The sequence below is a fragment of the Echeneis naucrates genome, chromosome 12, assembly GCF_900963305.1.
Source record: "Echeneis naucrates chromosome 12, fEcheNa1.1, whole genome shotgun sequence".
In the NCBI taxonomy this organism is placed as follows: Eukaryota; Metazoa; Chordata; class Actinopteri; order Carangiformes; family Echeneidae; genus Echeneis; species Echeneis naucrates.
In genome coordinates, this window is record NC_042522.1 from 1,630,217 (window position 1) to 1,651,514 (window position 21,298).

At 42.3% G+C, this 21,298-nt stretch overlaps 1 protein-coding gene and 1 long non-coding RNA gene across 2 annotated transcripts; one reads left to right on the forward strand and one right to left on the reverse strand.

Annotated features, from left to right (window-relative positions):
- Positions 1-260: 260 nt before the first annotated feature.
- ier5l (immediate early response 5-like) lies at positions 261-2,981 on the reverse strand. Its single transcript, XM_029515926.1, has one exon. It carries the CDS (start codon positions 2,781-2,783, stop codon positions 1,914-1,916), a length of 870 nt encoding a protein of 289 aa, XP_029371786.1. The 5' UTR covers positions 2,784-2,981; the 3' UTR covers positions 261-1,913.
- Positions 1,530-15,009, forward strand: LOC115052041 (uncharacterized). The gene is made up of 2 exons (XR_003841341.1): positions 1,530-1,654; positions 14,836-15,009. It is a non-coding gene; the product is annotated as an uncharacterized LOC115052041 (long non-coding RNA).
- Positions 15,010-21,298: the final 6,289 nt, after the last annotated feature.

Sequence of the window (21,298 nt, forward strand, 5' to 3'; positions counted from 1 at the left end):
ATTCCTATGTGAAAACAATTGTTCAGCAGCACTCACAGTGCCCTGAGTGATATTAATCTTCTGTAAACTCATTCTGCAACACAACTTGAAACTTAAATGATTTATTAACTATTAAGCCATGTGCTATGTTCCATTGTTGTAAAGCCTAATGGTTCCACTTGTTTGGATTATTACAATCGCAGCACTGTCTGTAGGTCAATATCTGGGTTTATGCATGACTTCAGATTTAAGAACCACAAAGCATTTACAGTTAAGGTTTTAGTTTTTTTTTTATTAAGATTATAAATTTTTACAAATATTTTCTGAAACAGTTTTACCCGGAAAGCTACAATTAAACACAAAAATACAGAAATAACAACAAAATATGTAGAGAATGGCTGAATACTCTCTTTATTTTGGTACACATAGTGCTCATAAAGCTAATGCATGGTTTCCAGGTTATGGCTAAATCATGAGTTTGCCTTTTTAAAACAAAAGGACTGAAGTAACTCTTACAAAATAAAGTTAAACCCACAAAACCAAGGCATGTTGGAATCATGAATTGCTTTGAAGGCTTCTGAGCAACAACCATGATTAAAGAGACATCAAACTGCCAAAACAACTGATACTGTCTCTACTATTACATACTGGGAGTGAAGGTGTAGTGATAACACAGTAACGGCCTGAAAACATCAGACAATAATACGTGTTGGCACTCCATCAAGCAATACAAGCTGGTTAAGAGTCCATGTACCTGAAAGTGAAAACCTGTTAGGTACACAAGTCTTGAATGTGGTTTTTCATGTGACGACAAATGTGCAAGGTCCATTTAAAAATGGAGACGGTGATCTTCCCAAGAGGCTCCTTGGCCAAGGACAGGACAGACAGCAGAGACATTCAGTCACTTTCTATGTACTTTCAGTTCCGACAGTAGCGAGCAATAGTGTGCGTCAGACTTAAGGCAAGAACAGTCAATCCATTTCATCAGATTTAAGTCACCAGAGTATATTTCTAGGCATGTAGTCTCTCTTCCATTTTGAAAACAAGGAAGCCTGTGTGTGGTACATGTAGCAAGAAACACTTTCCCCTCAACACCACAAACTATTGTTGTTAAATTGATACATTTTAAATAGCCTTTTTTCTTTCTTTAAAAAATAAAGTTGATTTAGATGTTATGCAGGAGACCGGGCTCAGCTGTAAATACCTGCGTTTCCTCCAATCAGAGAAAAGGGAGTGATTTCACCCAGAACACAAGGGCCAGTCACATGTTGTGTGATGTTAAACACCGAATTGGGCTTTGAGGTGTCCTTGTTGACCATTCCAGCTCTTGTACATATTGAAAGTTGTTTTTTGTTGCAGTTGGGAATAGAGTATATGCAATGTTCAAAATTGCAGAGGGCAGTGATTTGCTTGAGTCTGAGAAATGTTTCCACATGAAGCCCACCTCAGTTTTCATGGTCTGATCGTTTCATCATGTCTTTATCAAACTGAAGGTCTGCACCCACACATGGGGCTCTACTGCTATCAACACACCACATATGGTTTCAACACACATTTTCTGAAACTCATCTTCAGCCTAGTGTTTCTTTACCACAAGGTCATATCTGCTGTGAAGTTTTGTTGCTGACCCGAAGGTTTGGGACAACCGTCTGACATCTTTAATAAATACTTTCAGGTGAGGAAACTATTTCCTTTTTGAAAACTTCCTACATGGACAAGTTAGTGAGCAGAGAGGCTGTAGCTCTCTGTAGCTGTGTGAAAAGTGGGAGCGTCTCTTTGTTAACATTCAGGGACAAGCCTCTAAGCTAAGAACAGTGTTCTTAAACAAGAGCTGGCAAGGAGAAAGTACTTCTCCATTTGGTTTTGTTTGCTAATACGTGATGGGATGCTGTTTCACAACCGACCCCGGTCTCCCGTCAAATAAAGTGTTTGATTCAAAATGCCACAATCGCGCGGGTCCATGCTCCGAGACCTGCCAGGGCCTGTTTGCTACAGATCTGCTCCAAGTCCGCCTGTCTGCTCAGCAGCCCGGAAAACCCCGAGCCGAAGATGGAGATAAGGTTGGAGATATTAGAAGTTTCCGTGTAGTCCGGGTTGGAGTAGGAACAGTCCTCGCGTTTCGCTCTCTTGCGGGCAGCGGTAAAATCAGATACATCCTCCGCCTCGGACACGCAGCCACCGAACTCACCCTTCCTTTTCTTGGCCGGAGACTGCGCGCCCTGGCCGCCTTGGAGCGCGTCACAGCAGCAGTCCTGGTGGAGGTAGCCGTTCTCCACAGTTGTCACCACATGCGTGTCCAAATCCAGCACTGTGGTTTTGTTGCAGTGCCTGATGTTGTCTGCAGAAAACGGATCAAAGTGAGACACAGGGGACGCCTCCATGCAGCAGCTCCGGTACTCGCACGGCTCCGATTCTTTGCTGCTGTCCTCGAACGGACAGCAGCCAAGGAGAGTGCTAGGCGCCCGGACGTGCACCGCCGGCTGTGCCGCGCCTCTGTGGCACAGACTCGTCTCGTCGCCACAGCAAGCAGCCCGCGCCTGGTCCTCATCGTCTGCGTCCTCCGAGTCCAGATCCAGCGGGTTGAGTTCCTGGATTTCGTTGCAGACCGTCCTCACCTCCTCGTACTGCTGCATCCTGTAGATCTCGGCGTATTTCTCCTTGATGTAGACTTGCCTGGCGTTCCTCAGCACATAAGAGACTAGCAGGTTTTTGTGCAGTTTGATTCCCCCTCTTTGGGTCCTGGAGTTGTGGATCTTCATCAGAGAAATTGAGATCAGGCTTTGCGCGTCCACTGCGCATTCCATGTTGGTGGTGATGAATGTGCTGCCCCGGTCCACCCCGGCTTCTGTCCGGGAGAGGAGAATGGCTCGCCGGTGTCGGTGGGACTCGTTTTGTTCTCAGAGAAAGGCTCCAGTCAGATCTGTGGAGACACATTGGACACAGCGCTTTGCCTCTCTGTGAAAGCCAGCGCTCATTTGCAGATACCCTGGAACCAGAATATGTAGGGCATTGAAGGCAGCGTGCCCGCCCTCCCCTAGAACGGCCAATCAGCTGCCCAGAATCTGTTGAGTGACAGGCAGACGCAATGGAAATATGTCGTTGTGGACCAATCAGTGCTCGGCGGTTCCTCAGTACTATTCAAATTCCACCCAGGCTCTGAATCAGGAGAGTCCATATTTCAGCTGTCCCAAAGCTGGGAGCCACAACACAACCAGTTTCCCGGGCTTTCACTTCACAGTGCAGAGTCTTCAAAACCCACAACTGAAGTTCAGGTGAAAAATAAACCTTCCATTTCAATTTGATATTACATGTTCATTTGGTGAAATTGGGAAAAATTTAGCTATTTGTCAATAAGCTAAATCAACAATATTGACTTTGGATCCTCCAAAGATCAGTCAGTCACAATAATGATATGAGGAGTTTGTGCAATTGTTTTACAAACTTTGTTTAGTACATGGGCCTTTGAAGAAAAGCAGCTGTCCCTTTTACATATACAGCTCATCCAAATGACAGATTTTGCCATAGGTAGTTTTATTCATTATTTGTCAAGGTTTTGAGGGATCACATTTAAACATTTAAAATGTGTCTTTCTACCCACGAAAAAGTTCCTTCAATCCATCTTATGTTCTAAACTGAGCCAATCCCAGCTGACACTGGGTGGACAGTTCTGTCATGCATCACAGGGCCAACATGTGGACACAGCCTGTAAAATATAGACTTCATGTCTCACTGGTACTGTAGGGGGCAGCGCTGTCACCCCACAATAAGAAGGTTGCGGGTTCGGTTCCCGGCCTGGGTCCCTTCTGTGTAGAGTTTTAATGTTCTCCCTGTGTCCTCTGGGTAATCCAGTTTTCTCCCACATCCAAAGACATGCATGTCTAGGTTAACTGGAGACTGTAAATTGGCTGTTGGTGTGAATGCGAGTGTGACTGGTTGTTTGTCTCTGTCTGCCTCTGTGTGGTGGCCCTGTGATGGACTGGCTATCTGTCCAGGGTGTACCCTGCCCCTCGTCCAACGTGAGCTGGGATTGGCTCCAGCAGCCCTGCGACCCAGAAGGTGAAAATGAATGAATGGTACTGTAGGGGTCACTCTTATACCCTCTGCTGTGTGGAGCCTTTTGGCCTTCAGTAGTTGTTTTGTTTTTCACAGCCTCTTGTCCTCTTTTTCTTTGCTTTTGTATTTTTGTTCTTGCGGCACCTTCATTCTTTTTGCCACCAAAAGCCAGAGGCTAACACACTGGAGAACTATTTCAGATCACTGTATCAGTGACATCCTCTGGAGTTTGGTGCACACCTTCAATACGTGCAAATGACCCTATAAATACTGTACTGTACTGTACTGTAGGGGGCAGCGCTGTCACCCCACAATAAGAAGGTTGCAGGTTCGGTTCCCGGCCTGGGTCCTCTCTGTGTGGAATTCCTACATTCTCCCCTGTGGTTTCCTGGTTTCCTCCCACTGTCCACAGACATGCATGTGAGTGTGAGTGGTTGTTGTTCTCTGTCTGTCTCTGTGTGTTGGCCCTGCAATGGACTGGCAACCTGTCCAGGGTGTACCCTGCCCCTCGCCCAGAAACGTTGGCTGGGATTGGCTCCCGCAACCCGGAAACAGATAAGTGGTAGAAGATGGATGGATAGCTGTTCCTGCCAATAACCTAATATGAGCAAATAAGCTGTCTTCGTTAATAACTTTTTATTCAGATTGGATGACACAGTTGCAGTTTCTGAAAAAACGATTTGAGTGATTCCTGCATTTCTTCCAGACTAGGGAGTTTAGGGAGCAAGCAGGAGAGGGCTCACTGACTTTTTGTAATAAATCTTTTTCAGAATTTGGGTTGTGTTGCGATGAATCTTTGACTCTGCTATCAGTTTTTCAATGTGCATGAATAACACTCTTGTGAAATAGATGACTTCGAATAATCAGTATTAGCTTTAGAGAAACACACATTTTGGAGACATTTGCAAAATTGACAGGCATTTGAGTCAATCACAGATAGTTATTGTAGTTTCTCCATGACCATCTCTGCAGACTATGCAGTCCTTGACCACCTGAGCTTTACTGCTGTACTGGCTACTGCTGGCAGTGAGCATTAAACTTTAAGCTTCAAAACATCCCTTCAACTCTAACCCTTGGCTTACATGGCAGACACTATGTCTGTGTTTAATATATTGAATTCGCAGAATAAATAGCAGCATCTCTGCAGTTATGGCATAAACACAGCCTGATAATACCATTATAGATGGACATGAATTAATTTGAAATACTTCCGCTCCCTCTGATTCACCCACGCCCTGAATACATTCCTAAAACTTCTCATGAGGAAAAATGATAATTAATCATGATGCCATTTCCATTAACATATTCTTGAACATGAAATAATTGCGAAGAATGTCTGTGATGAATAAACAATGTGAAAGGCAAAAAACAGCAGGTTATCTTGATGTGTCTAAGAAACAAAAGCCTACTTTGTCAAACATCGCAGGAAAGCAGCATTGCAGTGGCCTCCACAAATTAATCATGGGCCTGAGCACTTGCCAACAGAGTGCAATAACCTGTGTTGAACCTGTAGAGGCCAGTGCAGCACTAGTTTTCTGCCCTCTGTGATTAGTGTTTTTGCTACTGTTTCCAAATTTTCCTTCTAAGTTGGGACTGTACCTCTGCAACTCACTGATTGCAACAGCATCATTATTGCCATGCAGGAGGGAGCAGAAGTCATGACAACAGGGCAGTCCCCCAGGATAAGACCAAGCCCACACTGAGGGATGTCTGGAGGATGCCTGACTGCAATGTGCTCTATGAAAGATGAATGCTTGCTGCAGATCAGGACACAGGCTCCTCTTCCAGAGGGGGTAGCTGTTTGCAAATAGGTGTGCAGCAGAGAGGGTCCCTGTGATCTAACAACTTTGCTGTGATGTCATATGTAAAGATTGCTGCTTATTAGATAATGGTTTGTTGGACATGATGGAGCTGAGATTCAATGTGCAAGGAACACATGCCTACATCAGCTGCGGTGGTGTGTAAAGGTCTGCATGCATGAGACATTTTTTAATGCTAAAATAAAATGACCCATTTGAGATAAAGAGGTCCCTATTTCCTATTTACATCATAATAAATTACATAATGCATTGGAATGACATGTAGCTTCATAATGACAAAGCGTTCCCTGGTATGTTCCCTTGGATCACCTATAAGAGGAGTAAATATTTCCTAAATCCAAGAAGAAATTCACTGAGAGACAATGTCACATTATACTATTTTCATGTGGTCTGAACTCTCTGCAGCAACGTCAGTACAATGGAGGTGAATGGAAAACATAATCCATATAGCAACATGTAATGTCTGTCCGTTTTGTCCGAGACAGACAGAGACAAATCAAATCAAATCAAGTCAGATTATTTGTATAGCGCCAGATCAAAACAAAGTTACATCAAGGCACTTTGCATATAAAGCAGGTCTAGACCAAACTCTTTATAAATTTATTTAAAGAGACCCAACAGATCTCCCGATGAGCAATCACTTGGTGACAGTGGCAAGGAAAAACTTCCTTTAAGAGGCAGAAACCTCGGCCAGAACCAGGCTCGGGGGGGGTGGCCGTCTGCCTCGACCGGTTGGGTTTTGGTGGGGGGGTGGCAAAGTTGGGTAGAGGAGGGAGAGAATGAGAGCAGGAGGAGGGAATATTCAAAACAGGTGCAGGCAAGAAGAAATGATGCTGTATGAAGTTCATAGAAATGATGTTGGAATTCATGGAGATATGGGAGCAGCATGTGTTGCAGGAACATGGGATGGTGATGATTGACCACCTGCAGGATGTGGACAGGGAGAGAGAGAAGAGAGACTGGGAGAGACAAAGAATTCAGGAAAACATGGTTAATGAATGCAATATACATACTTGGAACTGGGAGAAACAGGGTTTTAGGATAAGCATGGTTGTTGGTGTGTTGGTGAGTGTGAAAAGTTTTAAGCCTGGTCTTGAAAATCGCTAGAGTCCCCCCCCGACCGACACTGGAAGTTGGTTCCATACAACTCTTGGAGACTCTAGGAACCACAAGTAAACCTCTATCTAGAGAACGGAGTGGCCTGCTAGGACAGTAAGGAACTATGTGCTCTCTGAGATATGATGGAGCTTGGCCCTTAAGAGCTTTATATTTTAACAGAAGGATTTTCATTTCTATTTTAATTTTACCGTCAGCCAGTGAAGAGGAGTTTAAACAAGAGAGATGTGATCTTTTTTTCCTAGTTCCTGTTAATATTTGTGCAGCAGCATTCTGAATCAGAATTTAGAGATTTGTTTGGACATCCAGATAGTAATGAGTTACAGTAGTCCAGCCTAGAAGTTACGAATGCAATGAGTACTTTTTCTGGATCATCCTGAGAGAGGATGTTTCTGATTTTCCTAATGTTTCTCAGGTAGAAGAAAGCTGCCCGACCAACTTGTTTTATGTGAGAGACAAAGGACATGACATGGTCAAAAATTACTCCAAGGTTTCTTACAGTGGAGCTGGAGGCCAAAGTGATGCCGTCCAGACTGATTAGATGATTAGATAGGTGTTCTCTGAGGTGCTTAGGGCCGAGTACAATAACTTTAGTTTTGTCTGAATTTAGAAGAAAAACATTTTGGGTTAGGGTTTTGGGTTACACTGCTATATTCTGTTTGTCCTGACCAGCCAATGTACTGTGTGCTTGGATATAACTGGTAGCCAGTGGGCAGCTGACTAAAAGGTTGGGTGTCTCAATTTGCATATCTTAAATTTGCTTTGTGCAAACACTTGAACTTTGGGCTGAAATAAAAAAAAAGCAGTTCTCTTAGTTGTTATGCCAAGAGAAGCTAAGCCCGTTCTGACTCTATGTATATATTTAACACAGAAATTAGATTAATATGTCTACATTACATTGAGTTGCATCCTTGTGCTATAAAAGCTACTCTCAATATGCAGACATCTCAATATTGTTAAGAACAGAAGTTCCAATATAATGTTGCCAATGTATTAAGAGTGGAAAAACCGAAACATCGCATTGACATGCAGAGATTCATACACTGTTATGTTACTTGAAATTAAGTTCAGGATCCTTTGTTTGTTCCTGCACCTTGACTGGATTCCACCTATGGAAAACTCAGTTGACTGGACACGATGTGGACACACAGGTGCACACACACCAGTCTGTATGAGGTTTCACAGCTGATGATGCAGATCAAAGCAGGAATCATGGGAAGGAAGGACCCATTTCCCTTTCGTCCTCAATTCTCACATGCAAAATATCGGAAACACAAAGAACACTGCCTTCAATACACCAACACACATTCTGTTCCCCCTTATATTCTTCCATTAGATTGCAGTCACTGTTTTCAGTCTCATTGTAGCCAGCCTTTCCTGTTCACTGCACCCCGGCCCCCACCCTCTGTCATCTCCTCTGTTTTCTCCTCATCTATTCAGCTTCGCTGCTCGATAGTCCCCGTCTCCTTTTACCACTCCTCTGCCTACTCTACTGAGGTCCTCTTATTTTTCACCCCTCTGTTTCTTCCTAAGCATGTTTATTTCTTTCTCTGTGCCTCAGGCAGAGCGCGCAGTACTGCAGCACAGTTGCAGGTGTCAGCAAAGAAGATGCTGTTTTCTCTCAGCTTCCTGTAGATGCACGGTCAGCACTAGAGACCACAGAGCTGTCAGTCGATGCTTCTTCCACGCTGCTCCATCTGTACCCACAGTTATTAAACCAATGCACTTCAACTTCTCTCTTTGAATTTGCAGAGCAGGTTTCAGAACTGGTTGAATTCCAGAGAAGAAGGCAACAAACTGTAAAAATTGGGAGAATGATGATTTATTGATGAAGACTTGAGTCAGTTTCTCCCTCAGTGAAAAAGTGTGAGAAATAGTGTGATGCCTGATTCCTCTATTCAACCCTGTATATCGTTCATGCAAAGTATAGCAGACGCTTGCTGATTGGGTTTTTAATGAAGCTATTGGGAATTATGCCTGCGAGTGATAGGCCTTAGGTGAGAAACAACATTTGACTGATGCATACAATCATAAAAGATTGGGTAAGTTATGTATATTGCTTATAAGCAGCTGCCAATTAAAATACAAACTATGCTAAAATCTGTGTTTTTCTTCCATGTTGTCTGATATATCTAAGAGTCCTATCACCATTACCATGTTAACCTGTTATTACCTGGTTTCAGCAAGGAACTGACTCATAAAGCAGCATCTTCTATAAATGACGCAGGATATTACAATCACAAATAAGTCAGGAGCAGAAGAAAAGAGGGTGAAGCCGCTGCTCCTGATTAGATAGAGTTTCTCTTACAATGATAACCATATGAGGTTCATTAACTGGTTTTCTGTTTGTCTTTTATTTTTTGGGGCATATGGGGGACAGGGTGTAAACACAACATCTGGATAAAAGCCTAACTTTTTAAGAATACCAAGTATAGACGCATAGAGGAACATTAGCATTCATTCTGAAGTGGAGTTGCTGGCCACCCACTGGCTCCCAGTATTCACTCTCCCTGTAGCACAGTTGAGGTCTCCAAATGCTCCTCTACATTCACCAGCTCATCTCTAATGATGTCTGCTGTGTGGTGAAGAACAAGCAGTGAGTGCTTTTGCACTGAAAACAACTGCCTCTTTCTCCTGGAAATGAGGCTGATGGGAGCAGTGAAAGTGCACAAGCTTAGTGAAGCTGTGGGCTGTAAGACCAAAACAATAAGCTGATAATAATTCTCTGTGTGGTCATCAGGACAGGTAGTATTATTTAAATAAAATTATTGATTTAAGACACTTTGAGATCTGCCATTATGTCACTGTAAGACTATTTTTTAAAGAATTTACTATTACAATGATATCCAGATCCTGCATCTTGCAACAACTAGTGCAAACCCCAGATCTGTGGTCTAAAAGCAATCATAGCATCTCTAAAGGCTGTAATGTGAAGACAATGCTGACGAGCCTTAAACGTGCATTTTATCTAATGACTATTTAGTTGTGTATTAGTCTGACTTGGTGCTGTGAGCCATGAGGATTATATATTGCCATGGTAATCTGTGTTGCATGGCTTCCTGTCAACAAACCACTGACTAAGATGGTGGGAAAAAATGGAGTAACCTTTCTTATGAGACCCTGACAGGGAGAGCGTGCCTACAATCCAATGATATATACATATCGATATATATAGGAATAGGGTTTGCTCATCCAGGTTTTACCACTTCTAAGCAGTTTCTAACAAACCGATGGAGAGTCTCCCTCTGAAAACCCTTCATGTCACTAAACAACTACAGTACACAATGCATGTCCAAAGGGAGCTACACTATAATCGCAAAAAGATTTTCTTATCCCAGCAGCATTCAACACAGTGTTGATGAATTTCCTCGTCCATCACCAAGGCTCAAAACAACACAAGGACACTTTGTGACAATCATTGGATAAGAAACAAAAAAACCCTGTTTTCTTATACTATCAGCATACCCTCAGCTGTTGGAAAAAGGGTTTTCTGTACTCTTCCTATTGCATTAGAGTTACCTGATCTTATTTAGATTGTCTTGATAATTTACCATCTTATCTCGCATCATATTGAATGCTTTGATGTTTGCTCACCAACAGCTATGCCTCTTTAACCAAAACATGTTTGTAGTTGGTTGGTGAAATCCAATTGAATTGATCTCCAGCTTTAGACATACAGTAGGTTATAGGATGTTGGCATCAGTGGAGGCACATAACCCCAAGAAAGCCTGACTAGAGAGAGAGTAGGGAGGATTAGAGAGACAGCAGGGGGGACTGGGACAGCACCAAAGCCTGTGCAGCTCACATCAACCTTCGACTTGTAAAAAACTAGAGCCAAGGACAGTCAATGAACTGCAACAGAAGCAATGTTGCCAATATTACCTTGAAAAAATAATCTGATTACTGGTTACTCGATTTTTCAAGTAACTAAGTTACTTTTTAAAGCATTAAAGTAACTAAATTAGATTATTCGGCCGTAAGCCACCTAGGTTCTCCCCAGCAATGACAAGATCTCTTTATTTGTTTGAGTATTTTACACAAAGTCATATATTGTCTTGTTGCTGCTCCCTCTGGTGAGGGTCTTCCCTGTCCTACTGTCCAGCCACTACTGCAGGTAGAAAGAGCCCTTTGATACTTTTGTACAGCTGGCCTTAATCCTGGTCCTGCAGAGCCAGGATCAGCCCCCTTTCCCCCTCCTACAGCCGGAGCCCCAAACCACGCCCACCTCCACAGATTACAAATTACTTTATTAGTTACATTCAGCCGCTACCGACAACCCCCACGCCGCTTCAACATAATGACAGCTGGTTTTGCCAATACTCATTTTACTGAAAGTGCATTTTTAACAGTAACATCAACAATGTATCTCCTGCCATTTTCTGAAAAAGACACGTTTTTATAAAAAGTAAAATATATACAATATTTAACTGTTAACACTGTAATGGCAAAACTTACTATTTATAATTTAAATTGTTTATAAATGTAACTATTAAATTCTTTTTAACATGTTTTATGAACACTGAACCTGTTGTTCGCAGCATTAGAGCAGCAAGGAGTGGTAACAGTGTAAGACCAAAACACCAAATGTAGGTTGATATTATGTCTAGTTTTCTTACTAAGAAAATCTGCACTATGGCATCTGGAAGGCCTGCAATCATCCTGGAGAGGTCATCTTTCCTAACCAGGGTCTTCTGCATCAGAACTGCATCAGAAGCGTGGGTAGTAAAGTCCCATAAGGACAGCCACCTTGTAAAATGTTCAGTGCTGCAGTCAGAGACTTTGTGGCAATGCAGTACTCATGCAGGAACTGGTACCCTTTGTCTTTGTAGCACTTAGCTCCCAGATGATGTGCAGAGTATTCCACTCACTCATGGGGATTTCTGCAATTCTCTTTACAGCATCAAAAAAAGAATTCCACCTTGTGGATGCTGGTACCAGGAGCTTTCTTGCCTTGCTCTCTGCATTGGAAGCTAAATATTTCTCCACATCACTTGTGGAAATGTTGATGGTGTGTGAAGCACACCTGTGGTGCAGGGGAAGAGATAGCTGGCCGTCACTTTCATTCTCAGCTGAGAGGATTTCTGACAGATCTAAAAAAGTGACATCATCATCATGATCTGTCGGGACTCTTCATCCTCCATCTCATCATCAGATTCTGTGACAGGCAACTTTAAACGCCTTGACAAAGTTGGATCCATTATCAGTCACTGTTGCAACTACTTTGTTGAGTAGTTGAGTTGAGTAGTAGTAGTAGTCCATATGAAGAGTGAATGTTTTCGAATTCTGCACTAATAACATCATACGTGTGTCTACCTACATGCCAATACAGCCTTGTTGTGCTCTAATGTGGATCTACCGAACCAGTGGAGTGTTACTCCCATATAGCTTCTGTTGTCAGCAGTCCAAATTATCTGCGGTAGTTGACACAAAGTCAACGCGGCCTTCAGATTTCTCTCCATCTCTGCATACTCCTTCTCTAGTTAAGAAGAAAAAGATTGATAGTTGTATCTTGTTTATTATGGTACAAAATGAGGGAGAGTTAACTGTGTTTAAGGGCAGCATTTCCTCTACAACATACTGCCCAACAAACTTCTTCAACTCTCCCCCACTTACTGAATTTACCAGCTTTTGTTGTTTGGGTGGTGGGGGACCTCCTGCATTAGTCGCAGCTCTCTGCTTCGCACCACCTGTTGGGACTTGCTCTGTAAGTTTGAGTGCCGTGCTGCGACTCCAAATGTTTCTTCAAATTTGACGTAGTGTTTTTGGAGCTAGATAGCTCTTTGCTATTTGTGCATGTGCAGAAACGCACACAAATAAACAAGAAGAATAAGTGAAATCCTGAGTCTGGTCAAGTCCCTCCTTTTTTTAAGTGTGGGAAACCATGACAATTTAAATACACTTGACAGCCACAACAGTATTAGCCCCACCCTTGTGCCGAATTTCAATGTTATAGACCTAAACAAGTGGTAAGCAGTATCTGCCTATTGAACTGATAATTGAACAAGACAGCTAACATTTTGCTTCCATCTTTAGGCCTTTTATTTGGCTGTATTTGAATTGGATGCACTTTGATGCAACATTGAAATTGATGCAGCCAAGAAAAGACTCATTAATTGGGATATCAAAAACAAAAAGTTGTTAGTACATGAAGTCAAAGATGCAGAAATGTATAACAAGAAATTTACAAAAATTGCATAACAAGGATCCAAAACACTTTTCTGATGTTTCACTGTAACAGTGTCATCTACTGGACATATGAGGTTCATGCATGCATACTGCTGTGAGTGAGTTTCAGAAATTGGCAAAAGAACACAGCCATTTTGAAATAACATTTTAAAAGTAAATACTGACTGTATGTATGGCACACATACAAACTTGTCTTTCACTAAAGGTAAATAATTCCTCTTCCTATTCTGGGCAGAAATTATATGATGTTGCCTTCTTACACGAACGTCATGCTAGCTAGCAAGCTCCTTCGCTTATCTGAGTCAACAGAGAGGTGCTTGCAAAACGGAACATTAATAATGTGGGCACTGGCTATTTGTATATTTCTTAAGATATTTTTCTATTATTTTGAAAAGCTACAGGGAAAATCTCAAAGAACTATTGGTAGATTGTGATCAACAGGTTGCCAACCCCTGCCATAGGCTAATCAAGCCCAGTGCATGAACCCAGCGCTGGTTGTGGTTGTACATCTGGGTGGGTTATGATCACCATAACTGGGAGCGTAGTAAATTTGACGTAAACAGGGTTTCTTTCTCGATTGTTCACTAGTTTAACTGATATCTTTTAACTTTCCAGAAAAGACACATGGGGTGTGAAATACTGTAACCGTCATCCTAGCGCAGCACAGCTCTAGCATCAGATGCACTAGCGTCCACCTCTAATTTGAAGAGCACTGAGAAATTTGGCAGGAGCACTGCACAGCAGGGATTTGGCGACTTCAAATGCTTGTTGGCATTCTGTGGTCCACACAAGAGGGGCCTTTGGACTGCAGTTAGAGGGGCCACTATCACAGAGAAATTTCTAAAGAAACACTGGTAATATCCTGTCATGCCGAGAAAACAGCAAAGCTATTGCCTGATGGCAGGGACTGGATATGTCACCAAATCCCTTATCTTAGCCCCCACTGGGTAGAGCTGCCCATGACCTACTTATTTTCCCAAAGAAGAAACTGTGGCCTTACCAAACCCACATTTTGCCAGGTTCAAACTCAGATTGGCCTCTGCTAACTGCCGGAACACTGTCTCCGAGCTGGACACGCGACTTGCCCAATCATTGGTGTAAATGGCCACATCATCAAGGTACACCTTACACTTGTACTTACGTCGCTCAGCACTAACTGCATTAACCATTGGAACATGGCTGGAGCATTCTTCCCGAAAGATATCATCATAAACTGCATTAAATGATCAGGGGTGACAAAAGCAGAGGTCTGTTAAGCACAGGGGGTTAATGGGACCACCCAGTATCCATTAAGAAGATCCAACTTGGTTATATGAGCGGGTGGACCGATGCTTCCCACACAATCCTACATACAGGGCAAGGGGAAACAATCAGCTATTGTAACGGCATCTACTTTTCTAAAATCAGTGTCATGCCCTCTATTTTGGCCTCCTCCCCCTAGTGTGTGTGTGTGTGTCCCTCCCTTCCCCTTGACTGTGCCGAATTGCAGGAGTGGAGACAGGTGTGCAGGAGTCAGGCGTCCAGCTGTCCATCATCACAATCATTCTGCTATAATGACCAGTTCAACCTCCACCACACTGCCAGATCGTAGAATGTTACCTACATTTGGTCGTGCTTTGAGCCTCATAGTTACTCCTGTTCTGTTTCAAGCTTTTATAATCCCTGTTCTCTGTATCCACAGTTTCGCCATTGCCTGTCTCCAGCCCTTGTCTCCTGCCTTCTTACCCCGCCTGCCCTGCACATCCCTCTGCCTGGTTCCTCTCAGCATTCCCCCAGCCCTTGCTTCATGCCCAGACCCTGGTCCAACCCTCCTGGATACCACTTGGCAAGAAAATAAACAACTTTTCCTACACTGCCCGCTGCCTCCTGTTTCAGTGTCCTGCTTTTGGGTTCACTCGCTTAGCGACAGTGGGAGGGGGCTACAGGTTTTGCACCAAACCCAAACTGGTTTGGAGCTCTAGTTACTCTGCCTCTATCTTCCAAAGTGCGAACTCTCTACGAGCTGAAACTTTCTCTCTCACTCTTCCTTCTCAAATCAAATAGAATCGAATCAGATTTATTTGTATAGTGCCAAATCATAACAAAATCACATCAAGGCACTTTACATATAGAGCAGGTCTAGACCAAACTCCTTAAAAAATTATTTAAAGAGAGGAGGCTGGCTCCCTGGTATACTTCCCAAATCCGTGCATTAAAGCAGATGCCAAGAAATTAGGAATTCATTTCTAAAATCATTGAGAAAGAAGTAGCAAACCAATTACACGACCACCTGGATTGGAACGGTTTGCTTGAAGAGTTTCAGTCAGGATTTAGAGTCCATCATAGCACAGAAACAGCGCTGGTTTAAGTCTCCAATGATATTCTAATGGCTTCAGACAATGAATAGATCTTAGTGCTGCATTCAACACCATAGATCATAACATTTTACTACAGAGACTGGAACATAAAATTTGCATTAAAGGAACTGTGCTAACATGGTTCAAATCCTATTTATTAGATAGACATCAGTTTGTTCATGTTAACAAGCTTGTCCTCATGCACTGTAGTCAGTTATGGAGTCCCACAGGATTCGGTACTTGGACCAATCCTCTTTATGCTTTATCTGCTTCCTCTAGGCAACATTATGAGGAAACACAGCATCAACTTTTACTGTTATGTAGATGAAACTCAACTGTACTTATTAATGAAGCCAAATGTAGTCAGTCTGATAGTCAAACTGCAGACATGTCTTGAAGACAAAAGTCTGGTAACTTTTGACCAGAACATGTCCTTTGTCCATAAGGAAATCAGAAACATCTCTCAGGATGATGCAGAAAAACTACTCTTTGCATTTGTAACTTCTAGGCTGGACTACTGTAACTCATTACTATCAGGATATCCAAACATATAAAAAAATCACTGAAAGACCTTCAGTTGATTCAGAATGCTGCTGCATGAATATTAACAGGAACTAGGAAAAGAGATCACATCTCTCTTGTTTTAGCTGCTCTTCATTGGCTGCCAGTAAAATTAAGATAGAAATTAAAATCCTTATGTTAAAATATAAAGCTCTTAATGGCCAAGCTCCATCAAATCTCAGAGAGCTCAGAGTTCCTTACTGTCCTAGTAGGCCACTCCGCTCTCTAGATGGAGGTTTACTTGTGGTTCCTAGAGTCTCCAAGAGTGAATCTGGAGGCAAATCTTACAGTTATCAGGCTCCTCTTCTGTGGGATCAACTTACAGTGTCAGTCCAGGGGGCGGGCTCATGTAAGTATATACTGGGAAAATCTTTCCGAGCTGGGAGCCAAGAACTTTGCCATAATAGGTTAGCAATGATCTGCTGATGGCTGAAGGGGGAGAACCGGTCTAAATGGGGGAATTGATGGTGGACTGCAGGTATGCTGTACTCAGCTCTGACTACTCACACACACATCTACACCAGAATATAAGAAAACTAATGAAATCCTAAAAGTTACTGTTGATAAGTCCGGAGCAAAATCTGAAATTGTCAAAACAGTGACTATTTCTTTTCATCACCAACAAGTCCTTGGGACGGATTCTCAAGTTCAGTCAGGTTGGATCCAAGCTTTCCTTGAACCTATACCAGTCTTGAGGAAATGAGTTTTAGCCATGACACCTGGAAATTGGGACATTTAGGAATAAGGGGATCTTGAGTCTCACATGGAGTCAAAGTTTCTCTGAAGGTTCTCTAAGTGGCTGTAATGTTACTTTAATGAGAAGAACTTTAATGCAGTGATCCCCAAACCCGGGCCATGGACCGGTACCGATCTGTGGGTTTTTTGAACCGGGCCGTACAGAAAGAATAAATAACTGACATTATTTATTTTTTATTTATTATCTGAATCTGAACTATGTTTCATTTTGAAAAATGACCGGATTCTCTTTGTTACATCTGTCTATGACTCACTCTTGACGCATGTCAAGACGCTTGTCTCGGTCGCCTGATATGTTACCACTAAAATTAAACCCACAAGTTAGCAAAATGATTAAAAAAGGACAGTTTCTTGTGAAGGGGAAAAGGCCCAGTGACAGAAGAAGAGCCTGCGACTTCCATGAAAAGAAATCTGCATTTAGGTTCGGGGTTAGGGGGCAGAGAGGATGTTACTCATGTTATGTGCCTACTATACTATACTATAGTATAGTGTGCCTACATCTGATCTGAATATCAAAGCTTAACAGGCTACTCTGTCAAGGATGTTTAGCTTTCCTCTTTTTCTTTGAGCATTAGACTTGCTACGGTTCCTTGGCTCTGCCACCAACTCCTCCAAATTATTCTATATGAACATGGTGAACATTTCAACTCTCTAAAAGTAAAGTTCATGTTGCAGATGGACAATGACCTGAAGCCTACTGCAAAAGCAGCCAAAACCTTTTTCAAGACAAAGAAGTGGAGAGTTCCACAATGGCTAAATCAGCCACTTGACCTGAATCCAATTGAGCATGCATATCATTTGCTCAAGGCAAAATTGAAAGGAAAAAAAATAAAAATGACAAAAACAAGCAGGAACTGATAACAGCTGCAGTAGAGGCCTGGCCAGAGCATTACCACGGACAAAATCCAGTGTCTGGTGATATCTACTAGTTTGAGACTTTCGATTGTCATTGACTGTAAAAGGATTTGCAAGCAAATATTAAAAGTGACAATTTGAATAATGATTATAATATAATGTCCAATTAGTTTTGGTCCCTTGATTGGTAATGAGAACATATTAAATGTGCTGTAATTCTTACACTCTTCTAAACAATTCTGTCAGTGTCCAAATATTTATGGACCTTGTACTTACCATGAAAAATGAAAAGCCAGCCTCCGATGATGTGTTAGCTATAGAACAACAGAACACTGAACCAGACATTCCAAGGCAAACAACATCCAAAATGTTTCCACCAGATTTAATAAACTGAAAACTTGATGATGAGCTGAGATGAAATGATAATGCTCCAATCAGTGGCGCCTACATTGTGGCCCATAGGTCATCAGCAAAATAGTAAAACATTTTGTGTGGTCTAATTACTACTATGTTAAATTCAATTTTAATTTTTTAAATGTTTTGAAAAGTTTCAATCAAGGGTGGTCCAATAACTGAGTGGTTAGCATAGTACCAAACTGGATGAACTATTTGCTGCATGCCATTTTCCTTCTCCTGACTGTCCTTTCTAAAACACAGACAGCAAAAACATTAAAAAACAAAGCAAAAGAAAAACATTCGTAGTAAGGCCTATGTTAAACCAGCCATTGCTATTTTAATTTGTCCACTGCTGGACCACATAATATGTTACCTCAGTCTGCTAAAAGACTACAATTATAGCAAAGTATATTAGTGATCAATCAATGACAGGAAGAATTATAACAGCCATACACACATGGTAACAAGGTCAGTAATTCTTAATGCAGATTTACTCTTTCCTATAACTCCTATAAATCTCAGTATGCATTTAGTGATTTTTTTCTACATATGTCCACATCTTGATACACACACAAGGTTGTAGATGAAGTTACAAAAGGGGACGGAGCTTATTACCTTGTATCGATGAAGCTTAAAATCTGACCTTTGCTAGGTTGCCTGGTACCTACTATACTGCATGTTTAGTTATTATGATACCACAAAACCCTCCTACATGTCAAATACCTAGTCAAATATTTAAATTTGTTTTGTTCTTCATTGCTAATTTACTGTTGAAATAAATTGTTTTTGATGCAATTTTTGAAAAGCAGGCTTTTATATTGGATGAACGATTTCAAGAATTTAACTCAGTTTAGACTCATTCAACTTTCAAAACCTACTGCACACATCTACTGATCTAAAGACATACTCCAAATCCAGCAATACAAACTTGCAAAATTATGAATGATGTTTCCAACACATATTTATGTACGTGGATAATGCATGTATTCCAACAATGTTCTTGGACCTTGCTTATTGCTTCTTTCAGCTATATTCTTACACTGGCACTTTCCCTGTCCCTACTTTTTGAGAGGGTGTTCTGTTGGTTAGATAAAAACATAAAAGGTTCCTTCCCTGCTGCTAGTAGAAAGAAAATCTCTTTTCTTCCTTTCTGTCTGGGTCCCTATTGCTTTGCTCTGCTGCTCACCACCCCGCCCTTTTCCCCCTCCTTTCTCCTGCTTTTGCTGGCTCTGCTTTCATTCCAGCCTCCTCCCCCCTCAGTACTTCCAACCCTCCGTCTTCCCTCTGGAGAATAGGGGTCATTGCACAAATGATTACTCAGACCCTGGTCGCCATGGCAATGCTGCCATGTAACAGGCGACAGGCATGGATCGAGCACAGCAAAGATGCCGATTAGTAAGCAGGCAATGGAGAAGGCAAGCACTGCCTTTGTGTAACTCTGTTTTGCCTCCATTTTTTTTCCAAAACAGCCTGTGTTTTTCTGTCTCCAGCTAACTGGGGTGGAGGGAATAAGGGAGGGGAGAGCAGTGGAACAGAAGTAAAGCTTGCAAACATTCTGCTCACAACCCTCCAGCTTTGTCTCCTTTTCTAGCCTGTGTTCTGTGTATGAATGAGGTCTGCTGTTGGTTTATCTTAGCTCCTGTTATGAGGCAGTTGTTACAGTTTTGTTAGTATCAGTATTTTTTGAAATCTACACTGAAGGTAGAGAAAACATCATGGTATATTTTTAAGAATATTATACCTACACACACACACACATATATATATGTATGTATGTATGTATAATAAAAAAATTTGGATCATTAAATTCCCCCGGCGCAGCACGGCAGCATAATGGGTAGTTCCAAAATCACAGTGACGGTAATGAGGAGATGTACGTGTCAGGTGATTCAGCCATTGGACGGTGCACAATGGTCAGGCTCCAGTACAGAGTATGGCCCCATCAGAAAATATCTTACAGATGCAATGGCTAAACACAACATACAAAATTTTGTACCTCGTCATTCCATTGTGTATCTCTCATGAAACGACCAAGTCCACATGGCTTCCTCATGATCCCCAAAAGACCCCTGAGCATCCACCCAGTGCACTTAGTTGAGGGTAAAGTCCTTGGTAAGATCATTCAAGAACACTGTTCACAATGGTGTTGAAGAAAACAGCATTGCCATCCATCTTCTACTGCTTTCCATTTCCGGTTCGTTGGAGGTGATGGAGCCAATCCCAGCTCACTCTGGGCAAGGGCCTGGTACATTTACATTTACATCGGACTAGGTGTTCCAATCCCTTAAAACCATGTTTCCTGAGATTATGGGATCTTTACACTGATGGGGGGGTCTTCAAGCCATGGGTTGCAGGAGAAAGTCTTCAGCTGAGTTCAGGGGATCACAGGCTTCATAAAAGGTCATCAGGTGGGCACTCCCTTTCATCAGTTTTGATGATTAGCCCTCAACATGTCCCTCAGGCTCATTGGCACCATCTGGCATCTGGATGCCCTGCTTTCCCAGAGATTTGCCTTTTTTGCAGCGCAAGAAAGGGAGTTCCAAAGGGAGCTCCATCATATTTCAGAGAGCTCATAGTTATTTATTGTCCTAGTAGGACACTCCACTCTCTAGATGAAGGTTTACTTGTGGTTTCTAGAGTCTCCAAGAGTAAATCAGGAGGCCGATCTTTCAGTTATCAGGCCCATCGTCGATGGAACCAACTTCCAGTATTGGGGGGGCAGACTCTTTAACTTTTTAACTGTAAGCTCTGTCATACAGAAAAGTTTTAAGCCTGGTTTTGAAAATTGCTAAAGTCAATCGACTCTTTAGCTATGCATGTTCCTGCATATAAGTTCTTGCAACGCCTGCTGCTCCCTTATCGTCACGAATTCAATACTACAGTATCATCTCCATGAACTTCATGCAGCATCATGTTCCTGCCTGCACCTGTATCTCCCTCTCCTGCTCTAATTCTCACCCTACGCTACCCTATGCTTGTCAGGACTCAGAACAGAGAAACCCAAAAGCACGAACACAGAGACAGTAATAGGTCCGACAGGCTGTAATCAGAATCAAACAGGCAGGGATCAGAAACCAGGCAGGCCGGCAGACCAGGCGGACTAATCCAAGAGGACAGGCAGAATCTCTAAACCGGGTAGACAGGCAGGCTTCATGGATCAGACAGGCAGGTAGGTAGGTAGGTGAAGGATGCTGGAAAGCTAGGCAGGAAAAACACACTAGACAATCTGGCTGAGAGCGG